General features: G+C 38.8%; 1 protein-coding gene across 4 annotated transcripts in view; it reads left to right on the top strand.

The window, feature by feature from the left end:
• The window catches only part of Grik2 (glutamate ionotropic receptor kainate type subunit 2), a 698,850-nt gene that overhangs the window by 261,196 nt on the left and 412,751 nt on the right, over nt 1–24,903 (top strand). For all 4 annotated transcript variants that reach the window (XM_087598251.1, XM_087598252.1, NM_019309.2 and 1 more), the window contains 1 exon segment: nt 20,256–20,437. In XM_087598251.1, coding sequence (XP_087454377.1) covers nt 20,256–20,437 — 182 coding nt within the window.

Here is a 24,903-nt window from a genome sequence, read left to right as displayed (position 1 = left end):
ATGGTAAGGCATATTCCCAAGAGTGGTATTTCTGGGTCTTCAGGTAGTTTTATTTTCAATTTTCTAAGCAATCTCCAATTTTCCAGAGTGGTTGTACCAATTTACAATCCCACCAGCAATGGAGGAATATTTATTTTTCTCAAATCCTTGCCAACATGTGTTGTCACCTGAAGTTTTGGTCTTAGCCATTTTGCCTGGTGTAAGGTGGAATCTCAGGGTCGTTTTGATTTGCATTTCTCTGTTCACTAAGGACTTTGAACATTTCTCTAGGTGCTTCTCAGCCATTCAAGATTCCTCTGTTGTGAGTTCTTGGTTTGATTCTATAACCCATTTTTTAATTAGTTTGTGTTTTTGGTGGTTAGCTTCTTAAGCTGTTTATATATCTTGGATATTAGCCCTCAATAGGATGTGGGATTAGTGAAGATTTTTTCCAATTTGTAGGTTGTCGATTTGTTTCATTGACTATGTCCTTGGCCTTAGAGAAACTTTCCAGTTTCATGAGGTCCCATTTATCAATTCTTGATCTTAGAGCATGAGCCATTGGAGTTCTGTTTGGAAATTTACCTCCTGTGCTAATGGGTTCAAGGCTCTTTCCCACATTGTCTTCTATTAGATTCAGTGTATCTGGTTTTATGTTGAGGTCCTTGATCTCCTTGAACTGAGCTTTGGGCATGGTGAAAATATGGGTCTATTTTCATTTTTCTACATACAGATAGCCAGTTATACCAGCACCATTTATTGAAGATGCTTTCTTTATTCCCTTGTATATTTTTGACTTCTTTGTCAAAGATCAAGTTTGCATAAGTATGAGGTTTCATTTCTGGGTCTTCAATACTATTCCATTGATCAACCTGTCTGTCTCTGTACAAATACTATGCAGTTTTTGTCACTATTGCTATGTATTGGAGCTTGAGGTCAGGGATGGTTATTCCTCCAGCCATTCTTTTGTTGTTAACAATTGTTTCCTTTATTCTGGTTTTTTTTTTTTGCCTTTCCAGATGACTTTGAGAATTGCACTTTCCATGTCTTTGAAGAGTTGTATGGGGAATTTGATAGGTATTACATTGAATCTGTAGATTGCCTTTGATAGGATGGCCATTTTTACTGTTAATTCTGTCAATCCATGAGCAAAGGAGATCTCTCTATTTTCTGAGATTTTCTATTTCTTTCATGAGATACTCGAAGTTCTTATCATATAGATATTTCATTTGTTTTGTTAGAGTTATCCCAAGATATTTTATGTTATTTGTGGCTTTTTGAAGGGAGTTCTTTCCTAATTTTTTTCTCAGCCTGTTTATCATTTGAATAAAGGAAGGCTACTGATTTATTTGAGTTTATTTTATATTCATCCACTTTGCTGAAGTTGATTAGTACCAAGAAAAATTTTCTGGTAGAATTTTTGGGGTCGCTTATGTATACTATCATATCATCTTGCAAATAGTTATACCTTTGTTTGTTCTTTGCCAATTTGTATCCCCTTGATCTCTTCTTGTTGTCTTATTGTTCTAGCTAGCACTTCGAGTAGTATATTGAATAGATATGGGGAGAGTGGGCATCCTTGTGTTGTCCCTGATTTTAGTGGGATTGCTTCAAGTACCTCTCCATTGCTTTTTATTATGTTCAAGTATGGGCCTTGAAATTCTCTCCAATACTTAATAGCATAAAGGGGTGTTGTATTTTGTCAAATGTTTTTTCTGCATCTAAGAAGATCATGTGATTTTTTTTCTTTGAGTTTGTTTATGTGGTGGATTAAATTAATGGATTTTTGAATATTGAAGCAACCTTTTATGGAATAATTTGAGGAATATTAGTAGTAGATCTACTTTGAAGGTCTGTTAAAATTCTGAACTAAATCCACCTGGCCCTGGGCTTTTCTTGGGACATTTTTAATGACTTCTATTTCCTTATGGGATATGAGCCTCTTTAGAAAGTTTACCCGCTCTTCATTTAACTTTAGTATCTGATATGTATGTAGAAAAACTGTCCATTTTATCTAGAATTCTTGTTTTGTTGAGTATAGGCTTTTGTAGTAGGATCTGATTTTTTTTTTTAATTTCCTCCAATTCAGTTGTTATGTCTCTCTTTTCATTTCTGATCTTGTTAATTTGGATACTGCCTCTGGGCCCTTTGGTTAGTTGGCTAGGGGTTTATCTATCTTGCTGATTCTCTCAAAGAACCAGCTTTTGGTTTTGCTGATTCTCTGTATTGTTCTTTGTTTCTATTTGGTTGATTTCACCCTTAGTTTGGGTATTTCCTGCCATCTATTCCTCTTGGGTGAGTTTGATTCTTTTAGTTCTAGAGTTCTCAGATGTACTGTTAAGTTGCTAGTTGCTCTCCAGTTTCCTTACTAGAGGACTTGGTGCTGTGAATTTTCCCCTTAGCACTGTTTTCATTGTGTCCCATAAGTTTGGGTATGATGTGTCAACATTGTCTTTAAATTCCAGGAATTTTTAATTTCTTTCTTTATTTAATCCCTGACAAAATTATCATTGAGTAGAGAGTTGTTCAGTTTCCACATGTATGTGGGATTTCTGTTTCTTTGGCTGTTATTGAAGACCAGCCTTAGGCCATGGTAGTCTGATAGGGTACATAGGATTATTTCAATCTTCTTGTATTGGTTGAGGGTTGTTTTATGATCATTTACATGGTGAATTTTGGAGAAGGTACCATGAAGTTCTGAGAAGAAGGTGTATTCTTTTGTTTTAGGATGAAATGTTCTGTAGATATCTGTTAAATCCATTTGGTTCATAACTTCTATTAGTTTTACTGTGTCTGTATTTATTTTCTGTTTCAATGCCCTGTCCATTGGTGAAAGTGGCACACAGTATTTCTGATAAGTCTGCCTTTGTATGTTACTTGGCCCTTTTCCCTTGCAGCTTTTAATAAACTTTTTTGTTCTGTGCATTTAATATTTTGATTATTATGTGTGAAGAGGACATTATTTTCTGGTCCCATTTGTTTGGTGTTCTATAGAATTCTTGTACCTTTATGGCCATCTGTTTCTTTAGGTTGGGGAAGTTTTCTTCTATGATTTTGTTAAAGACATCTTCAGGTCCTTTGAGCTGGGAATCTTTCTTCTCTTGTATTCCAATCATTCTTAGATTTGGTCTTTCATTGTGTTCTGAATTTTCTGGATGTTTGGGTTAGGTGGTTTTATTCTTTATGTTTTGAATTTTCTTTGACAGTTGTGTCAATCTCTTCTAGAGTAACTTCTACACCTGAGATTCTCTCTTCTATCTCTTGAGTTCTATTGGTGATACTTACATCTGTAATTCCTGACCTCTTTCCTAGGTTTTTCCATTTCCAGGTTTGCCTCCATTCCTGTCTTCTTTATTGTCTCTACTTCCACTTTTAGGTCTTAGACACCTTTATGCAATTCTTTCCCCTGTCTGATTGTGTTTTTCTGTATTTCTTTAAGGGGTTTATTTGTTTCCTCTTTAAATGCTTCTACCCGTTTATCTGTGTTTTCCTGTATTTCTTTCAGTGAGTTATTCATATCCTCCTTAAAGGACTCTATTATATTCATGTGATAGAATTTTAGGTCAGCTTCCTGATTTTTAGGTGTGTTCTTGTATTGAGGGCTTGCTGTGGTAGGAAAACTGGGTTCTGATGATGCCCAGGTATATTGGCTTCTTTTGCTTATGATCTTGCATTTTCCACTAACCATCTGGTTGTCCCTAGTGTTTCTGACTCCATCTTGAGTCTTTTGTCCCTGAGGTGCAACATGTTTCCTGGTAGGCCTGTGGCCCTGGCTATAGCAGACCTCCTGTGTGGTCTTCTATCTGGAGGGTCTTCAGAGGGGCAGAGAAGCTGCTGATTTGTTGCCTTAGCTGCAGTAGATCTCCTGGGAGGCCTTCAGACTTTTGGGTCTTAAAAGGAGCAATAAAACTGTTGTCCTCTGTGAAGCTGTTCTCTCTGGGGGTCAATGGACTGTGTTTTCTCTTTAAGCCTTGGGAGTCTTTCACCACCAAGGTCTTTGGTACATTCTAGAGGGTCCGTCCACCTCCTGCCTCCCACAGTTGCCTGTTTCCATTCATTCTGCTGGTTCTCAAGGCTTTAGTTTTGTTTCCCCCTCAAAATATGATTACATTCCCCTTTTCCTCCTCCTGTCCTTTCTCACACAAGTTCCTCCCTCCCTCTACCCTGTGTGATTTCTTTCTTCTCCCTCCTAAGTGGGATTGAAACATCCTCAATTGTGCCCTTTGACTTGTTAACCATCTTGTATTCTGTGGATTGTATCCTCGGCGTTCTATACTTTTTTTGGTAACTATCCACTTATTAGTAAGAACATATCATGCATATCCTTTTGGGTCTGAATTATCTCACTTAGGATAAGATTTTCTAGTTCTATCCATTTACTGGTAGAACTCATGGTGCTCTCATTCTTAATAGTTGAATAATATTTCATTGTGAAAATGAACCATATTTCTGTATCCATCATTCTGTTGTGGGACAACTGAGTTGTTTCTAGCTTCTGGCTATCATAAATAAGGCCACTATGAACATAGTAGAGCACAGGCGCTTGTGGCATGGTTGGGCATTTTTTGGGTATATGCTCAAAATTGGTATAGCTGGATTTTCAGGTATATCTATTTCCAATTTTCTGAGGAACTTCCTGATTGATTTCCAGATTGCTTGTACCAGTTTGCAATTCCACCAGCAACAGAAGAATGTTCCCATATGATTTTCATTGCCCAATAACATAAGACAGAGAAGCAAATCTACTACTTTACAAATGAAAATCTGTATAAATTTCAACTATGATTAGGGAGAAATATAAAATATATTTTTATTGGATTTTTTTAATTTATATTTCATATGTTATCCCCTTTTCTGATTTCCCATCTATAATCCCTCTATCTAACTGTTCCCTTCTTCTATGAGGGTGTTCCCCCTCCTCAGCCACCCACCCCATCCCACCTCCCCACCCTGACATTCCCCTACACTGGGGGGTCCAGCCTTGGCATAAAATATATTTTAGAGAAGAAATTATTCGAACAATATTGGGATGAAAGAGATAATCCATGAGAGATAAATGCCAATAATGGTCTAAGCAAAACTTAATAGAATGGCAATAGGCGAGCTATAATCTGGGCAGTTAACATATGTTCTTTGTTTTTCTTTTTTTTATGAAAACTCTATTTTTTAATTAATTAATTTACACCACACCTTACCCCTTCTCAGTCTCCCCTCACAGTGACCCTCCTCCTATCCCCTCTCCCTTTCTCTTCTGAGAGTATGGGGCCTTCTCTGTGTAACTCTCTCAACCTGGCATATCTAGAATATACCAGAATAGGTACATTCTCTCTGTTTCTCTGTGTCTGTGTCTGTGTCTGTTTCTGTTTCTGTTTCTGTTTCTCTCTCTCTCTCTCTCTCTCTCTCTCTCTCTCTCTCTCTCTCCCTCTCTTTCTCTCCCTCTCCCTCTCCCTCTCTTTCTCTCCCTCTCTCTCTCTCTCTCTCTCTCTCTTTCTCTCTCTCTCTCTCCTTCTCTTTCTCTCCTTCTCTCTCTCCCTCTCTTTCTCTCCCTCTCTCTCTCTGTCAGACAAGGCAGCCCTGTTGGGAAACGGGTACCACAGTCAGGCTATGGCTTTAGGGAGAGCCTCCTCTCTAGTTGGGCCTGCATATCTGTCACATATGTGCCTAGGGCCTCATTTAAGCCTATGCATGTTCTTTGGTTGTTGACGTCCTCAGAACTCCAGGATAGTTGACTCTATTGGCCTCCTGGGGGGTTCTCATCCCTTTCATGACCTTCAATTTTTTTCCTCAACTCTTCCAGAAGAGTCCATGCCCTCTGACCAGTGCTTGGCTCTGGGTATCTGTTTCAGTCACCTGCTTAGTAGAGGCTCTCAGAGGACAGTTATGCTAGGACCCTGTCTGCAAGCATAACAGAGTACCATTAAAAGTGTCAGAAATTGATATCTGCCAATGGGATATGTTTGAAGTTGGTCTAGTTATTGGTTGGCCATTTCTTGAGTCTCTGTTCCATTTTTGTCCCGGGATTTCTTTTCGACAGGACAAATTTTGGGCCAAAATTTTTGTGGGTGGGTTGGTATCCTCTAGAGGAGTTGTCCTCTTCTGCTTCCTAATATCCACTTATCAGTGAATATATACCATGTATACTCTTTGGGGTCTGGGTTACTCCAAGCAGGATGACATTTCTAGCTCCATCCGTTTGTGTGCAAAATTCACGAGGCACTTGGTTTTAGTAGGTGAGTATCATTCCATTATGTAAATGAAACACATTTTCTATCTCCATTGTTTAATTGAGAAACATCTGGGTTGTTTCCAGTTTCTGTCTATTACAAATCAAGTTGCTATGAACATAGTAGAGCATGTGTCCTTATAGTACGACAGAGCATCTTTTGGGGATATGCCTATGAGTGATATAGCTGGATTTTTGAAGTAACACTACTTCCAGTTTTCTGAGAAACTGCAAGATTGATTTCCAGAATGATTGTACCAATTTGTAATCCCAACAACAGTGGAGGAGTGTTTCACTTTCTCCACATCTTCAACAGCAGGAGCTGTTGCTTGAATTTTTGGTCTTAGTCATCCTGATAGGCCTGCTAGCTTCATTACTTGGGCTCTCTGGGAGGTTTGCGACAATGGACCTCCATGTGTTTGTTTATGTATCAGGTATTCCTGCTTTCCAAGTTATCATTGGCTGTATGGGGTGGAATGGTGGGTCCATGGGTGAGGAGGGCCCAATTTTGTGTTACTGTCTCCTCCAAGCCTTGCAATTGTTTTTGCTTGTCAGGTCTGTTTAGTGTTGGCTGCTGTAAGGTTTTTTTATTTTTTTATGGCAACTCTTACACTGATTTCATATACACAAATATAAAATGAGTCTTTATGACATTAAGAAACTGTTTGAAGAAAATACTAACAAATATCACAATTAGATTCAAGTTAAAAATGGTGAGTCTATTTCTCTCACTCTTCAGGATAACTATGTCCTTACAACAAATATGAATAAGGAAGAAGAAAGGAATAATTGCAAACAAAGATGTGTCTGTATGTATAGACAGCTGATGCTATACAAGAGCCCAGTATCCAGCCTATCAATGTTCATCTCTGCAAAAGAGAGCTTGAGATAGCAAAATACTAAGGCATTCAGAATGTATTAAACGGAGGTAATAACTTGATATATTCTTGCAACTTCTATACAGCATTCACTTTTGATGACCTAAAGTTTTCTCCGATACTATAAGATGAGTACTTTCAGCCAGGATTTGTTTTATTAGACATAAGAAACTGGAGCCAGGAAAAAATAAGAGATAAGCAGAAATGAGTAAATGGTGTATAGCAACTCTAGCTTTACAGGGGATAAAGATTAGATCTGAAGCAGCCTACTGTTGGCATGGGGATGCTTCATGTGCCTGATACAACCCATTCAGCAGTTTTGAGCAGAGGATGAATAATCCCTGCCACACTACAAATAGACTAGCAAAGAAAAGTTCAGTCATGAAAAATATGCTTAAATGGATAGAGTAGACATCCTAGGAACTAGCTCATAAAGCATCCAGCACCAGAAGCTGCATTATGCAAGACAGCAATGTGTAAAGTACATCAGAGATATCTGCGTTTAGATCACAGATTCTCCACATAACTATCATTTGTGCTACCCCAGTATGAGCTATGTGGACTGGTATGTGTGTTACAAGATTTTTAACTGGTATGTGTGTTACAAGATTTTCTTGATCTATCCTCAAGTTCTTTACTGGTGAATCTAACTATACTTAACGATGATCAAAATATGTCCAGCATATCTAAATGATTCCTGGAGTCATAATCTTTGATGAAGATTGAGAAATTTGTAGAAGTTATGTTCCTAAGCATTTTTGTTGATTAAATACACAATTGTCAGAGACAGCCTACAGATTTAGGTGTATCTTGCTTAGAAATATTAGCTTGAACACTAAGAAAATTGAGGTCAGAACCATCGGTATTGGAATAAGAGCAACTATATTTACTTAAGGCATAAACTCCTGTTAGGCAGCTAATCAATACCTCTCATTATTCCAGGTTTATAGACACAAAAGGAAAAGACATGAGTAAATCCAAAGACAACATGATAATTACATTAATACAGATTCTCCAGAGTGTCACAACTGTGTTAAATCATCAGAAATCCCAGAACCTTATTGCCTCATAACTGTGTTAAAATATGTTTGCTTACTTTTGATTTTTCTGGGAAATGATTACAAAAATTGCCACCAAAGTGTTTCACAGTTTTTAAGAGACATTAGCCATGTACCATACATTATATCCATCACCCTTAATGCAAAGGGTGAATTAATAAATTACTTGATAAACTGAAGATATAAAGATTGTTTATTGAGCTACAGTCTCATATATTTCCTGTTTGAGATAGCAATTCTGTTTTGTGAAAATAATACTATTTTTAGAGAACCTTTGAAGGGGCTAATTATAAGTGATAATTCCAGAACCATCCTCATTTCTAGTAGCACTAAGTTCTTTCTTTTGTGCTTCCTTTCAAGGATGATTTGAGGGACTTACATAAACACAAACAAATATGTAAGTAAGTGGCATAATTACTGCTTCAGAAGACGTATGCATTTTATATCTGACCTCTTATTAATGATTTGAGGAGTCACAAAAAATGGAAAAAAAGAAGTCCTGTAATACATTCATCTAGGACTTGACATATTTGTTTGGCCTTTTCGAAATTCTCTGATGTAGCTATTCCACGTGTATACCTTTGGACCATGGTAGATCGTGATTACATATACAATGTTAAGTATCATTTTTATTATAAGTAATGACTAATATTTGCTACAACATGAGAGCTGTTTACTTGTTAATAACTAGCCCATTTCCATGAGGCCCCAGTAAATATTCAAGTGGAAGCCATACAGGAGGTTGTTGGATTTTACCTCTCGTCTCTCATATGATGCTAACTCAGTTTGCTGCCTCCCTTGCTAGATGCTTGTGTGGTTTCAGGCTGCACAGTTAATACAACAAACAGGAAACTCACTTTACAAAATGTGTAAGACACAAGAAAATTATGTGCTTCCATGCCAGATCAGGAAATCAGACTAGTGTAATCATAAAAAAACCAAAAAAAAAAAACAAAAAACCAAAGTATAAGGCTATGCCACTTATGTCTGCCTTTATGTAGCAAAATAACAGAAGGGGGCAGTTATTTAGACCTGAGAGATGAGAGAATCTCAAGACTCAAGGGGAGGGAGGGACCTTAGATAAAATCCCCAACAGTGGGGAGAGGGATCTTGTAGAATCCACCTCCAGTAGAAAGATAGAACATCAAGTGGACAGATGAGGTTGCCATCCCACAGACAAAAACTCTGGCCCAGAATTGTTCTTGTCTAAAAGAATGGCAGGGACAGAAATGGAGAAGAGACTGAGGAAAGAGAGGTCCAGTGAGTGGCCCAAATTGGAACACATCTCAAAGGGAGGCTCCAAGGCCTGACACTATTACTGATGCTGTGGTGTGCTTACAGACAGGAGCCTAACATGGCTGTCCTCTGAGAAGCCCAACAAGCAGCTCACTGAAACAGATGCAGATACTCACACCCAACCATTGCATTGACATCAGGTACCCCTGTGGTTGAACTAGAGAAAAGCTAGAAGTTGTGGAGGTGGGTACCCCATAGGAATACCAGCAGTCTCAACTAACCTGGACCCTGAGATCTCTCGGACACTGAGCCATCAACCGGGGAGCATATACCAACTGATATGAGGCCTCCAGCACATATACAACAGAGGACTGCCATGTCTGGCCTCCGTGAGAGAAGATTCATTTAACCCTCAAGAGACTTGAGTCTCTAGGTAGTAGGGAGGCTTTGCCAAGTGTGGGGGGTGTAGGGTTTGGGGATGTTCTCTTGGAGACAGGGGAGGAGGAATGGGATGAAGAATTGTCAGAGGAGAGCAGAACAGGATTGGGATAGCGACTGGACTGTAAAAACAGATCAAAGATAATAAGAAAATAAATAAATAAAACCATTGACAGAACCCCCCCCCCCAAAAATACAAACAAACAAACAAAACAGAGTTAAGAGGGTCCAGAAAAAGGGCACGTGGTCAGACAGGGATGTCTCTTCATGGGACTTAAACACTGGCAATGTATTTCCAGTGCAGATGAAGATGTAAGAGCCCTAGAACTGCCAATAATGTTTCATGAGGTTAAAGTTGATTCAGTCTTCTGTTAGACTGTCTGGGAGAGTTATGCTACTTAAAGTTGGCTGTGATGAAGGCAATCTAAAAGCAATTTAGGGGATATGGTGGTCAGAGTGAGAATGTCCCCCATACGTGTCTATGTGTGAATGCTTGGTTCCCAGTTGGTTGACTGTATAGGAAGGGTTATTAAGTATCTACTTCTTGAGGCAGGTTTGTCACTGGGTGGGGAGAGGGTTGAGGTTTCTAAGGTTCAAGACAGGGCTGCTATTTATCTCTTTCATCATACTGCTGGAGAAACAGATGGGAAATCTTAGCTACTTCTCCAGCACCCAGCCTGCCTTTTCTGTTCCCTGCTATGATGACTATGAACTAAGCCTTTGAAACTGTAGGCATCCCCCAGCCCCAGCAGTAAAATGGTTCCTTTGCTAAGTTGCTCAGATCATAGTTTTGACAGTAATAGAACAGTAACCAGAGCAGGGCCCATATAGATTCAACTCTGATACCAGGATGCACCTTTCAAAACTGCAATAGTTTTCTAATCATTACTGAACAGCCAAGACTTAAAATAGAGTAATTCCAAGAGTGGAATGATACTAGAAAGTTATTAGTGTATTTGTCTAAATGGCCAAAGCCATCTTTTGCTGTTTAGACAAGGGAAATCATGCCTCCTGAAGTACACGAGAGAGGGATTGGGAAGGATTTGGGAGAAACTAAATGTAGTCCAGCTGCTGTGTCAAAAAATTTATACTAAAGATGTGCTAAAGTTAAACTGTTTGATCTTATAATCTGTGCCCAGTATCAGCTCGTGGAGAAGGTAAGATGTATTAGCAGAGAGTCAGTCCAAGCCCCAAGTCACGGTGACAGTTGGCAAGCCTGGTGCCTCTCTGAGAAGAATCCTGCCTGTGCCTCCAAGCGCCTGCTTGTCTTCTTGTTCCATTAGAAATAATCAGTACTAAGTGGCCCATCATCGGTGCCAGCATGACTTTTTTTTTCACATTTGCTAAAAGCTTTTCCCTTGGCCCACTTTTATTTTTTTCTTTTGTTTCTAAGTAAGTATTTCATTTTGCTTTTTCTGCCTAGGAAAAAAGAATCTCATCTGAAATGGGGCTTTCAGATGGATTTCTCCTATCTTTCTGGGCGGCCCTCCCCTGAGACCTAATAATATATGTCACATATGCATTAGACAATAGTCCTATTAGTGGGATATTGTTTTTGTATTCAATAGACAAGGAAGAAAGAGAATTCCAGTTAGAATAAATGTGTGTGTGTGTGTGTGTGTGTGTGTGTGTGTGTATTCAACAAACAGCTTTTCTCTAAATTACAATAAAAATTGTCATTGAGGCCTTAAATTGCTGTCATTTGAAATGTTTTACTCCCATCTTTCCTTCCCTAGATTATGATCAATTTTCTCCTGGAATGAATTATTCAAATTGAGCCCAGTCTTCTGAATCCTTAGAAAACGATGCCTGAGCACTTTGGGTCTGTTCTACTTAGTTATCATTTGGCACACTCCGTTTCACGCTGGCAGAAATTCTTTTTTTTTTTTTGTTCTAACATATAATTTATTTCCAAAGTGGATTGTAAGCTTCTCGGGATTAAAGATCATGTCATGCCATTCATTCATTTAACAAATGTATTTGAACATCTTTCAAAAATTAATCAAACAAAAGTATATCCCAGTATGAAGTTTACATTCTAGTGGAGGGATACAGAGATTAAAAGTCAGTGTTTCAAATATAGAAATATAGAATATGTTGCAAATGGTTAGTATATCAGAAAAAAGAACAATATATGAGGAATCAGAAGGATAAAAAGGTCTTTTCAGTAGATTGTCTGTCATTTATGAGAGAACATGCTCACAAAGAAAACAGTTGAGTTAGAACACACACTTCAAAATAGGATCCTATAGAGTTGCCATTAACTACCTGATAAAACTGATAAGAACAGAGAGAGCTCAGTTTTGGAAATCTGTTAAGTCTGAGGATCCTGCCACCATCCAAGTATGATGGAATAAAATTCTGGCTGTAGGTGTCTGAGATTGAGCAAGGTCTGAGCTGTCATATTTATGTGAGAGTAGTACTGAATCACATGATGAGCTAGATAAACCCAAAAGGGAGTGCAAACAAGGAACCCTAGGAGATAAAAGGTAGAGGAAGTGACAAGAACATGGGCCTTCCTGGAGTCGAGTGAGTAGATTGTATTAAACTAATAATAGAATTGCTTATGTGTTAAGGGAAATGAAGGCATGACTTTAACTACAGAACTTACCAACCTAGAAGATGGTACTTTCAGTGATGTGATGGGGACAGAATGCTGAATACAATAAGAGTAAATAAAATTGTGAAGTACAATGGGGTGATTTGATTGAACACAGTGCTCCGTGTGTTTTAGAGCACCTAAAACATCTGTTAAACTATTGTCAATATATAAAGCTAAAGATCACATTGTTTAAGAAAGGAAGAAAACTAAATTATTCTTTGTAAGAAGTGGCATTGCCAGAGAAACGACAGCAATTCCATTTGTGTGGTATAAGAACTGTCAAATCTGAGATGAAGGGGGAAACATATAAAAAATTATCTCTACTATTTTCTTATTGGGACAGATACATAAAAAGATGATCATTTTTAATTGATATCTTACACAATTAATGTTTCCTAGGCTATCATATAGAAATTCTGTCATTGCCATATAATCCATGTTTTTAATTTAATGTCTTTAAATTATCCATGTGAGCTATGGGTATATGCAACATACAGAAAACCCTAGCTTCCTTCTACTGCCTCACCTGGATATCCATTCCTTAAACAAACACCAAACCCAGACATTATTGCGGATGCCAAGAAGTTCTTGCTGACAGGAGCCTGATATAGCTGTCTCCAAAGAGGCTCTGCCGGAGCATGACAAATACAGATTCGGATGCTGGCAGCCAAAAATTGTACAGAGCATGGAGACCCCAAAAAAGGAGTTAGGGAAAGCTCTAAAGGAGGAGAAGGGGTTTGCAGGGCTCCAGCTACATATGTAGCTGAAGATGGCCTTTTCTGGCATCAGTGGGAGGAGAGGCCCTTGGTCCTATGAAGGTTCAATGCCTCAGTGTAAGGGAATGTCAGGGTGGGCAGGTGGGAATTGGTGGATGGTTGGGTAGGAGAAAGGGTATAACATTTGAAATATAAATAAATAAAATAAAAAGAAAAGAAACTATGTTAAATAACAATGAAATATAATATTCATAAAATTATAATGTTATACAGTTTTAAGAGTTTAAAAAAAAGAAAGAATGTTTATACCTTAAGGTGGGTTTATGTTTCTGAGCTATACAGTTCAGTTTACCAAAAGTGAACATACAGAGGGTAATTATATTTTCTCTTAGAGGAATCTGATATTGGGACAAAGAAACTGCTTTTGCTGACATCTATAACAAGGAAGCCCAGTGGATGATGATAGCCATATCTTCTATGTGAACAATGATGAAGAGAAAGCTATTCTTAAAACAGAAAAGCAAGCAAACAATTTAGTCCCATAAATCTGAACAGAAGTGAACACAACCTACACCTATCTCATTTTTTTAAGGAAGACTTTTTCTTAACTGTGGTTTTTGAAGGCTCTTGAACTATTCTAAGTTCTTTTCTGCTCACTGTTTGTTCATAAGACAGCTACACTAGTTCTTTCATAGAGATAGTACAGGCTAAATTAATGCCCTTATTAAGTAGTTTTTTCTTGATACTGACCCACTATCATCTATTCCTAGAGAACAGTATAATGTGTACTTGCAATAATATCAACCATGCAATTTGCAATTCTTGTGAATATATATATATATCATTTATCTATTGATGAATCTATTATCATCTATCTATCTATCTATCTATCTATTCATCTATCTAACATCTATCTGTCTGTCTATCATCTATTTATCTATCATCTATCTAGCTACCTATTATAATAATTTGTAAAATGTTTTCTTTTTTCTATAATTCACTCTTCCTGATTCACTAATTGGGCTGTCATGTAGACACAGTTTCCTACACGTCTATAACGCTTTAGCAATGTCCACATTATTATATACAATTCACTGTAGACAAATGAATTGTCTAAAACTAAATTGTAGTATCTGTATTGGAATATCTATTTTTCACTATTCTATAACGTCATAAATACTCTATACTCTCTTAAGATTATATCTACTCTTCATACTTTGTTCTCATGTTTGCATTATAGTACAAATCATGTAGTCCATTCTATCATGTGTCCCTAATCCATTCAACTTTTTCAAAGCTTTGTAACATAAGCTGCATTGTCAGTGAGCATAGTTACTGATAATTTTGGGGTTGACACTGTTTTCTTCTGGAACAAGAAAAAGATAAGATAAAATCCAAGTTTCTAAAGAGTCACTGTCTGCTTCTCATTTTAACCAGGACATCATGGTTCTGATAACTATTGTCAGTCACGAGTATAACCACATAAAGCTTCTTAAGCTGTTTTGTCAATGTCAACTTTATATCATATTTGATGTATTAAGTGGCAGGATAAAACCAATAACAGCAGCATCCTGGGACACAGCCAACATTAGAGCTGTGAAGGATCATTTGCTGCTTCATAACTGCACTGACCTGGACACAAGTGGGGATTAGAGGACAGCAGGCTACCTAATCAGCCACTGTCTGGGTAGCTTGAGTTGGGCTATCACCAGCTGAGAGGGCAGAGAGAGTGACAGAGGGACAGGTGTACATCTGAGCCAGTTGGCAGGAGACAAAGGACTCACAATGTAGCTATCAAAATTGAACAATGAGGTATATCAGTCCCACTGGGGGAGAAACTGTTAGATAGCCAGGATAGAAGGTGATAGATTACATATAAGGAAATAGAAATTATACTAAGAAAGAAGAAGAGCAGTATCCAGGACCCCTAACATACCCAGGATGTTACTGGTCTATTCAATGCATCCTTAAAAATTGCAATTATTTGTATTGATCTTAAAAGTTTTACAGTCTATTGAAAAGTACCAATGGTGTTATAAACAACCAAAGAACCAAGTAACTAAATTACCAAATTCTGTTCAAAAATCTTTACAGTGATTATGTACACAGAGTTTCTAAAACATTGTTGTGTTGTGTTGTGTTATGTTGTGGCTTTCTATTTATTTATGTTTATTGGCCTAGAGTCACTCATGGGAGTTATTGGTATGAAACATTCAGGAGAAGTTATTTTCTACCCAGAGTCTTGATGTCACAGGCATAAGTATCCAATTTCAATTCTTCCCTCCTGCAAACAACCCACTGTAGGGAATATTTAGTCCTCCTCAGATCATGACAGAGAATGCGTAAGTTTCTTGTCAATGGCATGATATAATGTTAGTAATATGTCTTTAATTAGGAGAGGTTAAGTAACAATGGAAACATGCTAGTGGAAGAATACATTGCAAAGACAGAATTCCTTGTTTTACCCTAGAATTCAATTTCAGTAAGGGAGATAGTTTGTGGCTTTCTGGTTCTGTGTAGTTTGAATATCATCTGAAGATATTATCATCAAGAGAGTGTGGACAAATATACCCTCCTTTTAATTGAGCACACCAATTTTTATCTGCCGTATTTTGTCATAAAAAGTGACATTTCATGTGCAATGTATGTGAATATGATTAAGGAACTTTAGACAAAAGATAGACCTAGCAGTGTACCTACCAGATACAATGACTACAGTGCCCCTAGCAAGCGCTGCATTTAATTAAGACACCAATGTTCTAATTGAGGACTAGAAAAAAATTTAATAAAAACAGACAAGTTAAATAAATTTAAGATGCAACATAAATTGTATTGCCTCCTCAGAAACTGAAGCATTCAGAATAATATTTTACCTTAGTACACTTCAAACTCATATCCTCATCAAGGAGCTGAAAGGGTTTATGTGTGGGCTTGGTAAAAAAGTACAATATATTTTTTAAATGGAATAATTGCTTGAATGAAAGAAAAAAAGGGCAGCATATTCTAGTATTGACTTTAACTATAGCAGTTAGATTTGCAGTCACTGCTTTCCTTTGAGTTTTCCTGCTAGAATCACAAGCATAGTCCTCCTTTTACATTAGTTCCATTCGGTGGGAGTCTTACTTCACATGCACGAAGACCACATTTACTAAAGTGATAAATAGGTCTTTATATTTATCCAGGTGGCAAAACTCTAGTTCATTTGGCCGCTGAAATAGTTCCTGGGTGTAGGAGGAAGATGGGGACTCCCTTCCTGGGGCTAGGAGAGCATGAGCCTAGTTGAGCTGTGGTATGATTGATCTTTGTAGAGCTGGGTGCCAACGGGAGTGTGTATAAATGGCTCCTCTGGATCCTCCCTAAAAGCTAAATTGATGGCAATGTCTGAAAAGAGCAGTTCAGACCTTTGTCTCTAAATGATAAAGAAAGCCTTGATTTCAGCCACTGTTGGATTAAAGGAGAGTATAAAAAAAAAAGCAAACAAAAATGTGCACATAGTAATAGATTAGAGATAACAGGATGTTCCTCTTCTACCAAATGAGGAGGTAATTGCAGTAAGTTCTTTTTGTTAGATTTTAGAAACCCATCTGTGCAGTGTTTCTATTTATTATCAACATATAAACTAATTACATTAGGGGAAAAGGAATATTTAATTAAAATCTGTTTTAAAGAGTTACTATTCTGTTATTAAATAATTTGTTGCCAGATTTGTTAAGTAAACAGTATTTCTGAAATGTTGTTTGCAAACTTTCTGTGTGAAGCACATGTTTAGCGAAACGATTGTGCCCCTCATTAAATCTGAAAGATGTGTTAGAGTGCTCCTTTTCCATTTCACCAGGTAGAAATGAAGCAGGACTATATGTAAGCTGAACCAAGTGCTTTGAAAGATTTTCCTCCTAGGCAAAGAAAAAATCTTATAGATTTTACAGATTCCTTATACGAAAATTTGTTTGCATATGGTTTGTTTCATTTTTAAAAACATTGTGTAACTAATACCAGAGACAATGTAATAGGTGTACATCTTGAGTAAACAAAGTATTTTTAAAGGTTTTATAAAGTATCTGTGCTTTTTGCTTGTTTGTTCACTATGTCATGAATAATACATAAATCTAGTAAGTAGTATAGAAATATAATTCTTTATTAAAATATTTTTAAAAATCGTCTTGTAAGAAAAAACTAGCCCATTACTATGTCATAAATTGCAAAGGGAAGGACATTTGGGCTAGGCAGAGTAATGAATAGCAGTGCACAAAGGAAACACATAGCCAATTTTATAATTATAGGTCTTGTTAAGGCTTAATCTCATTTTCCTTTGAGGAAAATCTTTATTGTACCTGGAAGATATAGTGACATGATGGTGGGGTGGGATAGTTTAGGGTTACAATATGAACTTGATTGAATGGCCCTTATGGAACACAGTAACTTGTAAAATGAATGTCTACAGTAAAAATTAAATAAACTAATTGGTGGAATCTGCTCTTTGGAAGCCTTTCCCACTTTCAACATTCATTAGCTGCCAAAGTTAGCATGCCTAAATCTTCAGCTCATGTTTAGGCTGCAATTGTGTGTGTGTGTGTGTGTGTGTGTGTGTGTGTGTGTGTGTGTGTGTATGTATGTGTGTGTGTGTGCCCGCACATATATATTTAAAAATGTATTTCAACATCTAATGAAAAAAAGAGCTAATGAATTTGAAAGACAGGGTACATAAGAGGTTTTGGAGGGATGAAGATAAGGGGGAATGATGTAATTATATTACAATCTCAAACAAACAAACAAATAAAATACGAAATAAAATGTGTCCCATCAAATATGTTAGTGGAATGCTATCAAATATTTCACTTATAATAAGTAGGAAAATATATGTTCTCTTGGTGCCTTGAATGCCTTAGAAACTACTTTTTTTAACCCTTTCCCATTTATCTGCCATAGTCTAAATACTATAATTCAGAGAGAAATCCCTGTTAAAACACTGGGGAATAGAAGAATCAAGGAAACTGAGCAGACATGTGGGACAATGAGCAATTGAAGGCTTAGAATGCACAAGAGGACTCACTCCTGCTCCCCAATGTAGACGCTGAAAGAAAGCAAGGATATAAAACCATGACTACACTTGACTTTCCACTGCACTCTAGATTCCTTCTTTCTTAAGGACATAGTGAGCCATTTTTGTTCAAGTGTTTGAAGGTGAAAAGCAAATGGGAACTACATTTGTACAGAAATGCTTTTTGTCATCCCTATCAGATGCATCTAAAGACAGATTAAAACTATTATTTCAATGATTATATTTATCTATGAGAGTATCTTTCATACAGAACTCAGGCACAAAGCACATGTCAAAGGAAATAACTGAAGACAACATTTCACTCAGATTCCCACATAGGAGATGGCAGCTCCTACTAACATTGGTGATTTATTTTGTTCCCCTCTTCAATATCATTCCCCAGGGAAGCTGGCAAACCGAAGCCTGTTCCATTAATGCCAGCAGGGATGTATATGTGTGAAGAGAATAAGCAAACATTTATTGTACCTGATGGCTCAATGAACTGTCCGCATGAGCTCTTTAAAGACTTGAAAATACTTGGCAGGTTTTATATTTAGGATGAGAGCCCTGTGAACACTACTCTTGTGAAAATGTCTATTTCTAACTCAGCTGAGCTTTTTCAATACAAACTGTTGAGTTAGTCTGTAACTTGATAGCTCTTTTTCCCTTTGTTAACACATTAATCTCCCAAAATGTCTTTTAAATTTTTGATATTAGGTTTTCTGCCCAAATCACTGTCAAAATATCTTCTAAAACCAACTTAAAAATATATTTTCCACATGTTGGCCAGTATAACAAGAGTGGTAAATTATCATTTATCGAAGGCCAATTAAGGCAAGTCTCTTTTTGTGTTTTGTATGTTAACCCATAGACACTGTGATCCTAACAGAGAGAACTCAGAGCCTTGTGAAAAGATACAGACATTATAGGCTGCTGAATTTTTAATCCAAAGTTGAGTAGACTTTGCATTAAATTATGACAAAAAAACTTGTAAAATAATAGGCTGAGTATCTTTCTTATTTTGCCCTGACAAGGTTGGTATCTGATTTATTGCATTTATGTAATTTTATGAAGAGGGTAGACATTCAGGTAAAAAGCAAAGACAGACAGTCAACTTAAATGAGTAATTCTGAAACATTTTGCTTTATTATTACTTCACGTTGTTCGTAATTGTTTGGATCTCCAAAATCATTTATCATATTATCATATGATCATGATTTATTGATGACAAAAGAGCATTTTAAAATGTTTATTATTGGTTAAAATGACAAACTGTGGTTTTCTTCTTGTGATCTTGCAGACTCCTTGAATACACAGGAGAGTATGTAGACATGGCAGATGTGGAGTATGTCTCTATCCCATTGACCAAATATAGTTATAGTAACATGGAAATATGTAGAGAATGGAAAGAAAAAATGAGTCACATTAGTTAGTTGCCCATCTTGTCCAACTATTGCACTTATTTTCATTAAAGCAATTTTTCAAAGGGAATAGAAATACAGGGAAAGAAATACATAGGTGTTTTACATATATAAGAATGAAATCTAGGAGGAGACAGGAAATTTCCTGATTTGATCTATACCACAAATAATTTTAGTCATGCATTTTAACCGAGTGAATTTTTTTAAGGACCAGTGTATAAAATATTAAATGTGTTTCAGGATTTGAAAATTTTTACATCAATAAATAAGACTCCTATATTTTGATCTACTAAAATAGATCAGTGATTTATTATAATGGAGCCATACTTGTCTAGGAGAATGCTGGATTTATTAATATCTGAAGCTATCTGTAGTGTTAATATTTACATCACACTGTTATACAGAATAAATGATGCCGAGGCAGGAGGATCACTGGAAATTCATGGCCAGATTGCACTACATAGTAAGTTTCAGGCCATACTATATGACATAGTAAAACGGTGTTTAAAAATAAATAGATAAAACTAAAGGCATTTCAATGCTAGTGCCAAGCACTAAGTACCTACGTGTGACCAAGAAAAATCATACATCATACGGACATTGCATGATTCTATGGACTACTCTGATTTGCTTCCACTCTGTTATTTTTTTTCTCTTCAATTAAAGGTCTCATTCGCTTGCAAGAGCTCATCAAAGCTCCATCGAGGTACAATCTTCGACTTAAAATTCGTCAGCTGCCAGCTGATACCAAAGATGCAAAACCTTTGCTGAAGGAGATGAAAAGAGGCAAGGAGTTCCACGTGATCTTCGACTGCAGCCATGAGATGGCAGCAGGCATTTTAAAACAGGTAAACTCGACGTTGCTTAATGTTTCAGTTTCCTTCTAAAGTTGTACACTAAGTTTTAAAGGTAATAATTTAGGAGTTACCTAATTAAAAGTCAAAGAAATCATCTTGATATAATTTTACGATAGAAACGCTGACAGTTGCTTTCGGTAAATTTGTTTTAGGAGAAGTAAATATTGAAGGTGTTAACAGATTCAGGATGAAGGAAAAAAAGAGTCCATGAATAACATATCAAGCCAATAGAGGGAAAAGGATACTATGAAACAGAATCAGCCTGTATCTAATTGATCCTTACATATGTGCTGGGTTTTCATTGTCCCCACAACCACAGGAAAATCGCCTCTCCCACTCTAACCTCAGAGAAAATATCCAATAAAAATATTTTGAATTTTAAAAAATATATTGGGCTTGCATTATGGTGTTTTGGGTAAATTTGTAAACTGTGTTATAGCCTTTATGCATAGGAAAAAAATCTGTAGTGGAGAGTTATGAAGATTCAGATGACAAATTATATTTTATTAAATATAACTACCAAAAACAAATGCTTGCTATAACACGGTTAGTTTACTAAGCACATGTTTGTCCAGCATTCCAGTATAAGCACCGGTTTTAATACAGTGAAGTATTTCACTGATTTGGACATTGCTCTAGCTTTCTATGTAGGCAATAAAGTATGAAGGATTATGCTTGAGGTTGATTTTTGTTTGCTGAAGTACGAATGTAATGATGGGATGAACACCGAAAGCTTAAGTGACTATTTTTCACATAATTTTCAAGCAGCCCTTTAGAAAGGAAGCTTTTTTTTTACCCGTGAGACAGACAATGGACTTGCACCTGTTCTCTGGGCTAACAGCATGCAATAGATCAGGTTTTCCTGGCAGTTTGGAAAAATGGGGAAACCTATAATAATAGAGTGTGTATTCTGCCTTCTCTTGGGTGTATCTATTATTTTATACCTTCCTTATGAAATAATATTTAAGTATACTCAGGGAATCTTGATTTCTGATTGTTGGCATCAGAGCCTAGCCAACTGTGGGCGGTGCCATTCCTGGGCAGGTGATCCTAGGTTGTTGAAGAAAGCTACCTGGGACTAAGCCAGAGACCACAGGAAGCACTCTTTCTTCACGGTGTTTGCTTCAATTCCTGCCATCATATATGACTCTAAAGCAGTGGTTCTCAATCTTCCTAATGGTGCAGTTCTTTTATACAGTTCTTCCTGTTGTGGTGACACATAGAAAATAACCAGAAAGCTATTTTCTTCGCTACTTCATAACTGTAATGTAGCTACTGTTATGAATCATAATAGCTGTAGTTTCTAATAAGAGCACCAGTGGAAGGGGAAGCCCTGGGTCCTGCTAAGACTGAACCCCCAGTGAACTGGTCTATGGGGGGAGGGCGGCAATGGGGGGAGGGTTGGGAGGGGAACACCCATAAGGAAGGGGAGGGGGGAGGGGGATTTTTGCCCGGAAACCGGGAAAGGGAATAACACTCGAAATGTATATAAGAAATACTCAAGTTAATAATAAAAAAAAAGGACTTGGAGAGAGAGACCCAACCGCCTGGTCAGGTGGGCACTCCTGAGGCTGCAGAGCGGAAGAGACCACCAACACTGCTCACCCCTGCCCACATCCCTGGCCCAAGAGGAAACTGTATAAGGCCTCTGGGCTCCCGTGGGGGAGGGCCCAGGAGCAGCAGGACCCCTGCCACAGACACCGCCGGACCCTGAAGGAAACAGACCTGATAAACAGTTCTCTGCACCCAAATCCCGTGGGAGGGAGAGCTAAACCTTCAGAGAGGCAGACAGGCCTGGGAAACCAGAAGAGACTGCTCCCTGCACACACATCTCGGACGCCAGAGGAAAAAGCCAAAGATCATCTGGAACCCTGGTGCACTGAAGCTCCCGGAAGGGGCGGCACAGGTCTTCCTGGTTGCTGCCGCTGCAGAGAGCCCCTGGGCAGCACCCCACGAGCGAACTTGAGCCTCGGGACCACAGGTAAGACCAAATTTTCTGCTGCAAGAAAGCTGCCTGGTGAGCTTGGGACACACAGAAGCAGAATTTCTCTAGAACCGGGCACGTTCTGTGTTTACCAGAAGTCCCACACCCGCGGATCCCGGCCCGCAGCAGCTCTCTGCTCCCAGACCCGGTGAGAGAGAGACCCAACCGCCTGGTCAGGTGGGCACTCCTGAGGCTGCAGAGCGGAAGAGACCACCAACACTGCTCACCCCTGCCCACATCCCTGGCCCAAGAGGAAACTGTATAAGGCCTCTGGGCTCCCGTGGGGGAGGGCCCAGGAGCAGCAGGACCCCTGCCACAGACACCGCCGGACCCTGAAGGAAACAGACCTGATAAACAGTTCTCTGCACCCAAATCCCGTGGGAGGGAGAGCTAAACCTTCAGAGAGGCAGACAGGCCTGGGAAACCAGAAGAGACTGCTCCCTGCACACACATCTCGGACGCCAGAGGAAAAAGCCAAAGATCATCTGGAACCCTGGTGCACTGAAGCTCCCGGAAGGGGCGGCACAGGTCTTCCTGGTTGCTGCCGCTGCAGAGAGCCCCTGGGCAGCACCCCACGAGCGAACTTGAGCCTCGGGACCACAGGTAAGACCAAATTTTCTGCTGCAAGAAAGCTGCCTGGTGAGCTTGGGACACACAGAAGCAGAATTTCTCTAGAACCGGGCACGTTCTGTGTTTACCAGAAGTCCCACACCCGCGGATCCAGGCCCGCAGCAGCTCTCTGCTCCCAGACCCGGTGAGAGAGAGACCCAACCGCCTGGTCAGGTGGGCACTCCTGAGGCTGCAGAGCGGAAGAGACCACCAACACTGCTCACCCCTGCCCACATCCCTGGCCCAAGAGGAAACTGTGTAAGGCCTCTGGGCTCCCGTGGGGGAGGGCCCAGGAGCGGCAGGACCCCTTCCGAAGACACCGCCGGACCCTGAAGGAAACAGACCGGATAAACAGTTCTCTGCACCCAAATCCCGTGGGAGGGAGAGCTAAACCTTCAGAGAGGCAGACAGGCCTGGGAAACCAGAAGAGACTGCTCCCTGCACACACATCTCGGACGCCAGAGGAAAAAGCCAAAGACCATCTGGAACCCTGGTGCACTGAAGCTCCCGGAAGGGGCAGCACAGGTCTTCCTGGTTGCTGCCGCTGCAGAGAGCCCCTGGACAGCACCCCACGAGCAAACCTGAGCCTCGGGACCACAGGTAAGACCAAATTTTCTGCTGCAAGAAAGCTGCCTGGTGAACTCAAGACACAGGCCCACAGGAACAGCTGAAGACCTGTAGAGAGGAAAAACAACACGCCCGAAAGCAGAACACTCTGTCCCCATAACTGACTGAAAGAGAGGAAAACAGGTCTACAGCACTCCTGACACACAGGCTTATAGGACAGTCTAGCCACTGTCAGAAATAGCAGAACAAAGTAACACTAGAGATAATCTGATGGCGAGAGGCAAGCGCAGGAACCCAAGCAACAGAAACCAAGACTACATGCCATCATCGGAGCCCAATTCTCCCACCAAAACAAACATGGAATATCCAAACACACCAGAAAAGCAAGATCTAGTTTCAAAATCATATTTGATCATGATGCTGGAGGACTTCAGGAAAGACCTGAACACACTTAGGGAAGCACAGGAAAACATTAATAAACAAGTAAAAGCCTACAGAGAGGAATCGCAAAAATCCCTGAAAGAATTCCAGGAAAACACAATCAAACAGTTGAAGGAATTAAAAATGGAAATAGAAGCAATCAAGAAAGAACACATGGAAACAACCCTGGATATAGAAAACCAAAAGAAGAGACAAGGAGCTGTAGATACAAGCTTCACCAACAGAATACAAGAGATGGAAGAGAGAATCTCAGGAGCAGAAGATTCCATAGAAATCATTGACTCAACTGTCAAAGATAATGTAAAGCGGAAAAAGCTACTGGTCCAAAACATACAGGAAATCCAGGACTCAATGAGAAGATCAAACCTAAGGATAATAGGTATAGAAGAGAGTGAAGACTCCCAGCTCAAAGGACCAGTAAATATCTTCAACAAAATCATAGAAGAAAACTTCCCTAACCTAAAAAAAGAGATACCCATAGACATACAGGAAGCCTACAGAACTCCAAATAGATTGGACCAGAAAAGAAACACCTCCCGTCACATAATTGTCAAAACACCAAACGCACAAAATAAAGAAAGAATATTAAAAGCAGTAAGGGAAAAAGGTCAAGTAACATATAAAGGGAGACCTATCAGAATCACACCAGACTTCTCGCCAGAAACAATGAAGGCCAGAAGATCCTGGACTGATGTTATACAGACCCTAAGAGAACACAAATGCCAGCCCAGATTACTGTATCCAGCAAAACTCTCAATTAACATTGATGGAGAAACCAAGATATTCCATGACAAAACCAAATTTACACAATATCTTTCTACAAATCCAGCACTACAAAGGATAATAAATGGTAAAG

This window comes from Rattus norvegicus, chromosome 20 (genome assembly GCF_021556685.1).
Source record: "Rattus norvegicus strain SHRSP/BbbUtx chromosome 20, alternate assembly SHRSP_T2T, whole genome shotgun sequence".
NCBI classification, from domain to species: Eukaryota; Metazoa; Chordata; class Mammalia; order Rodentia; family Muridae; genus Rattus; species Rattus norvegicus.
Note: the sequence above shows the minus strand (reverse complement) of the source record. Positions and strands in the feature narration are given on the sequence as shown.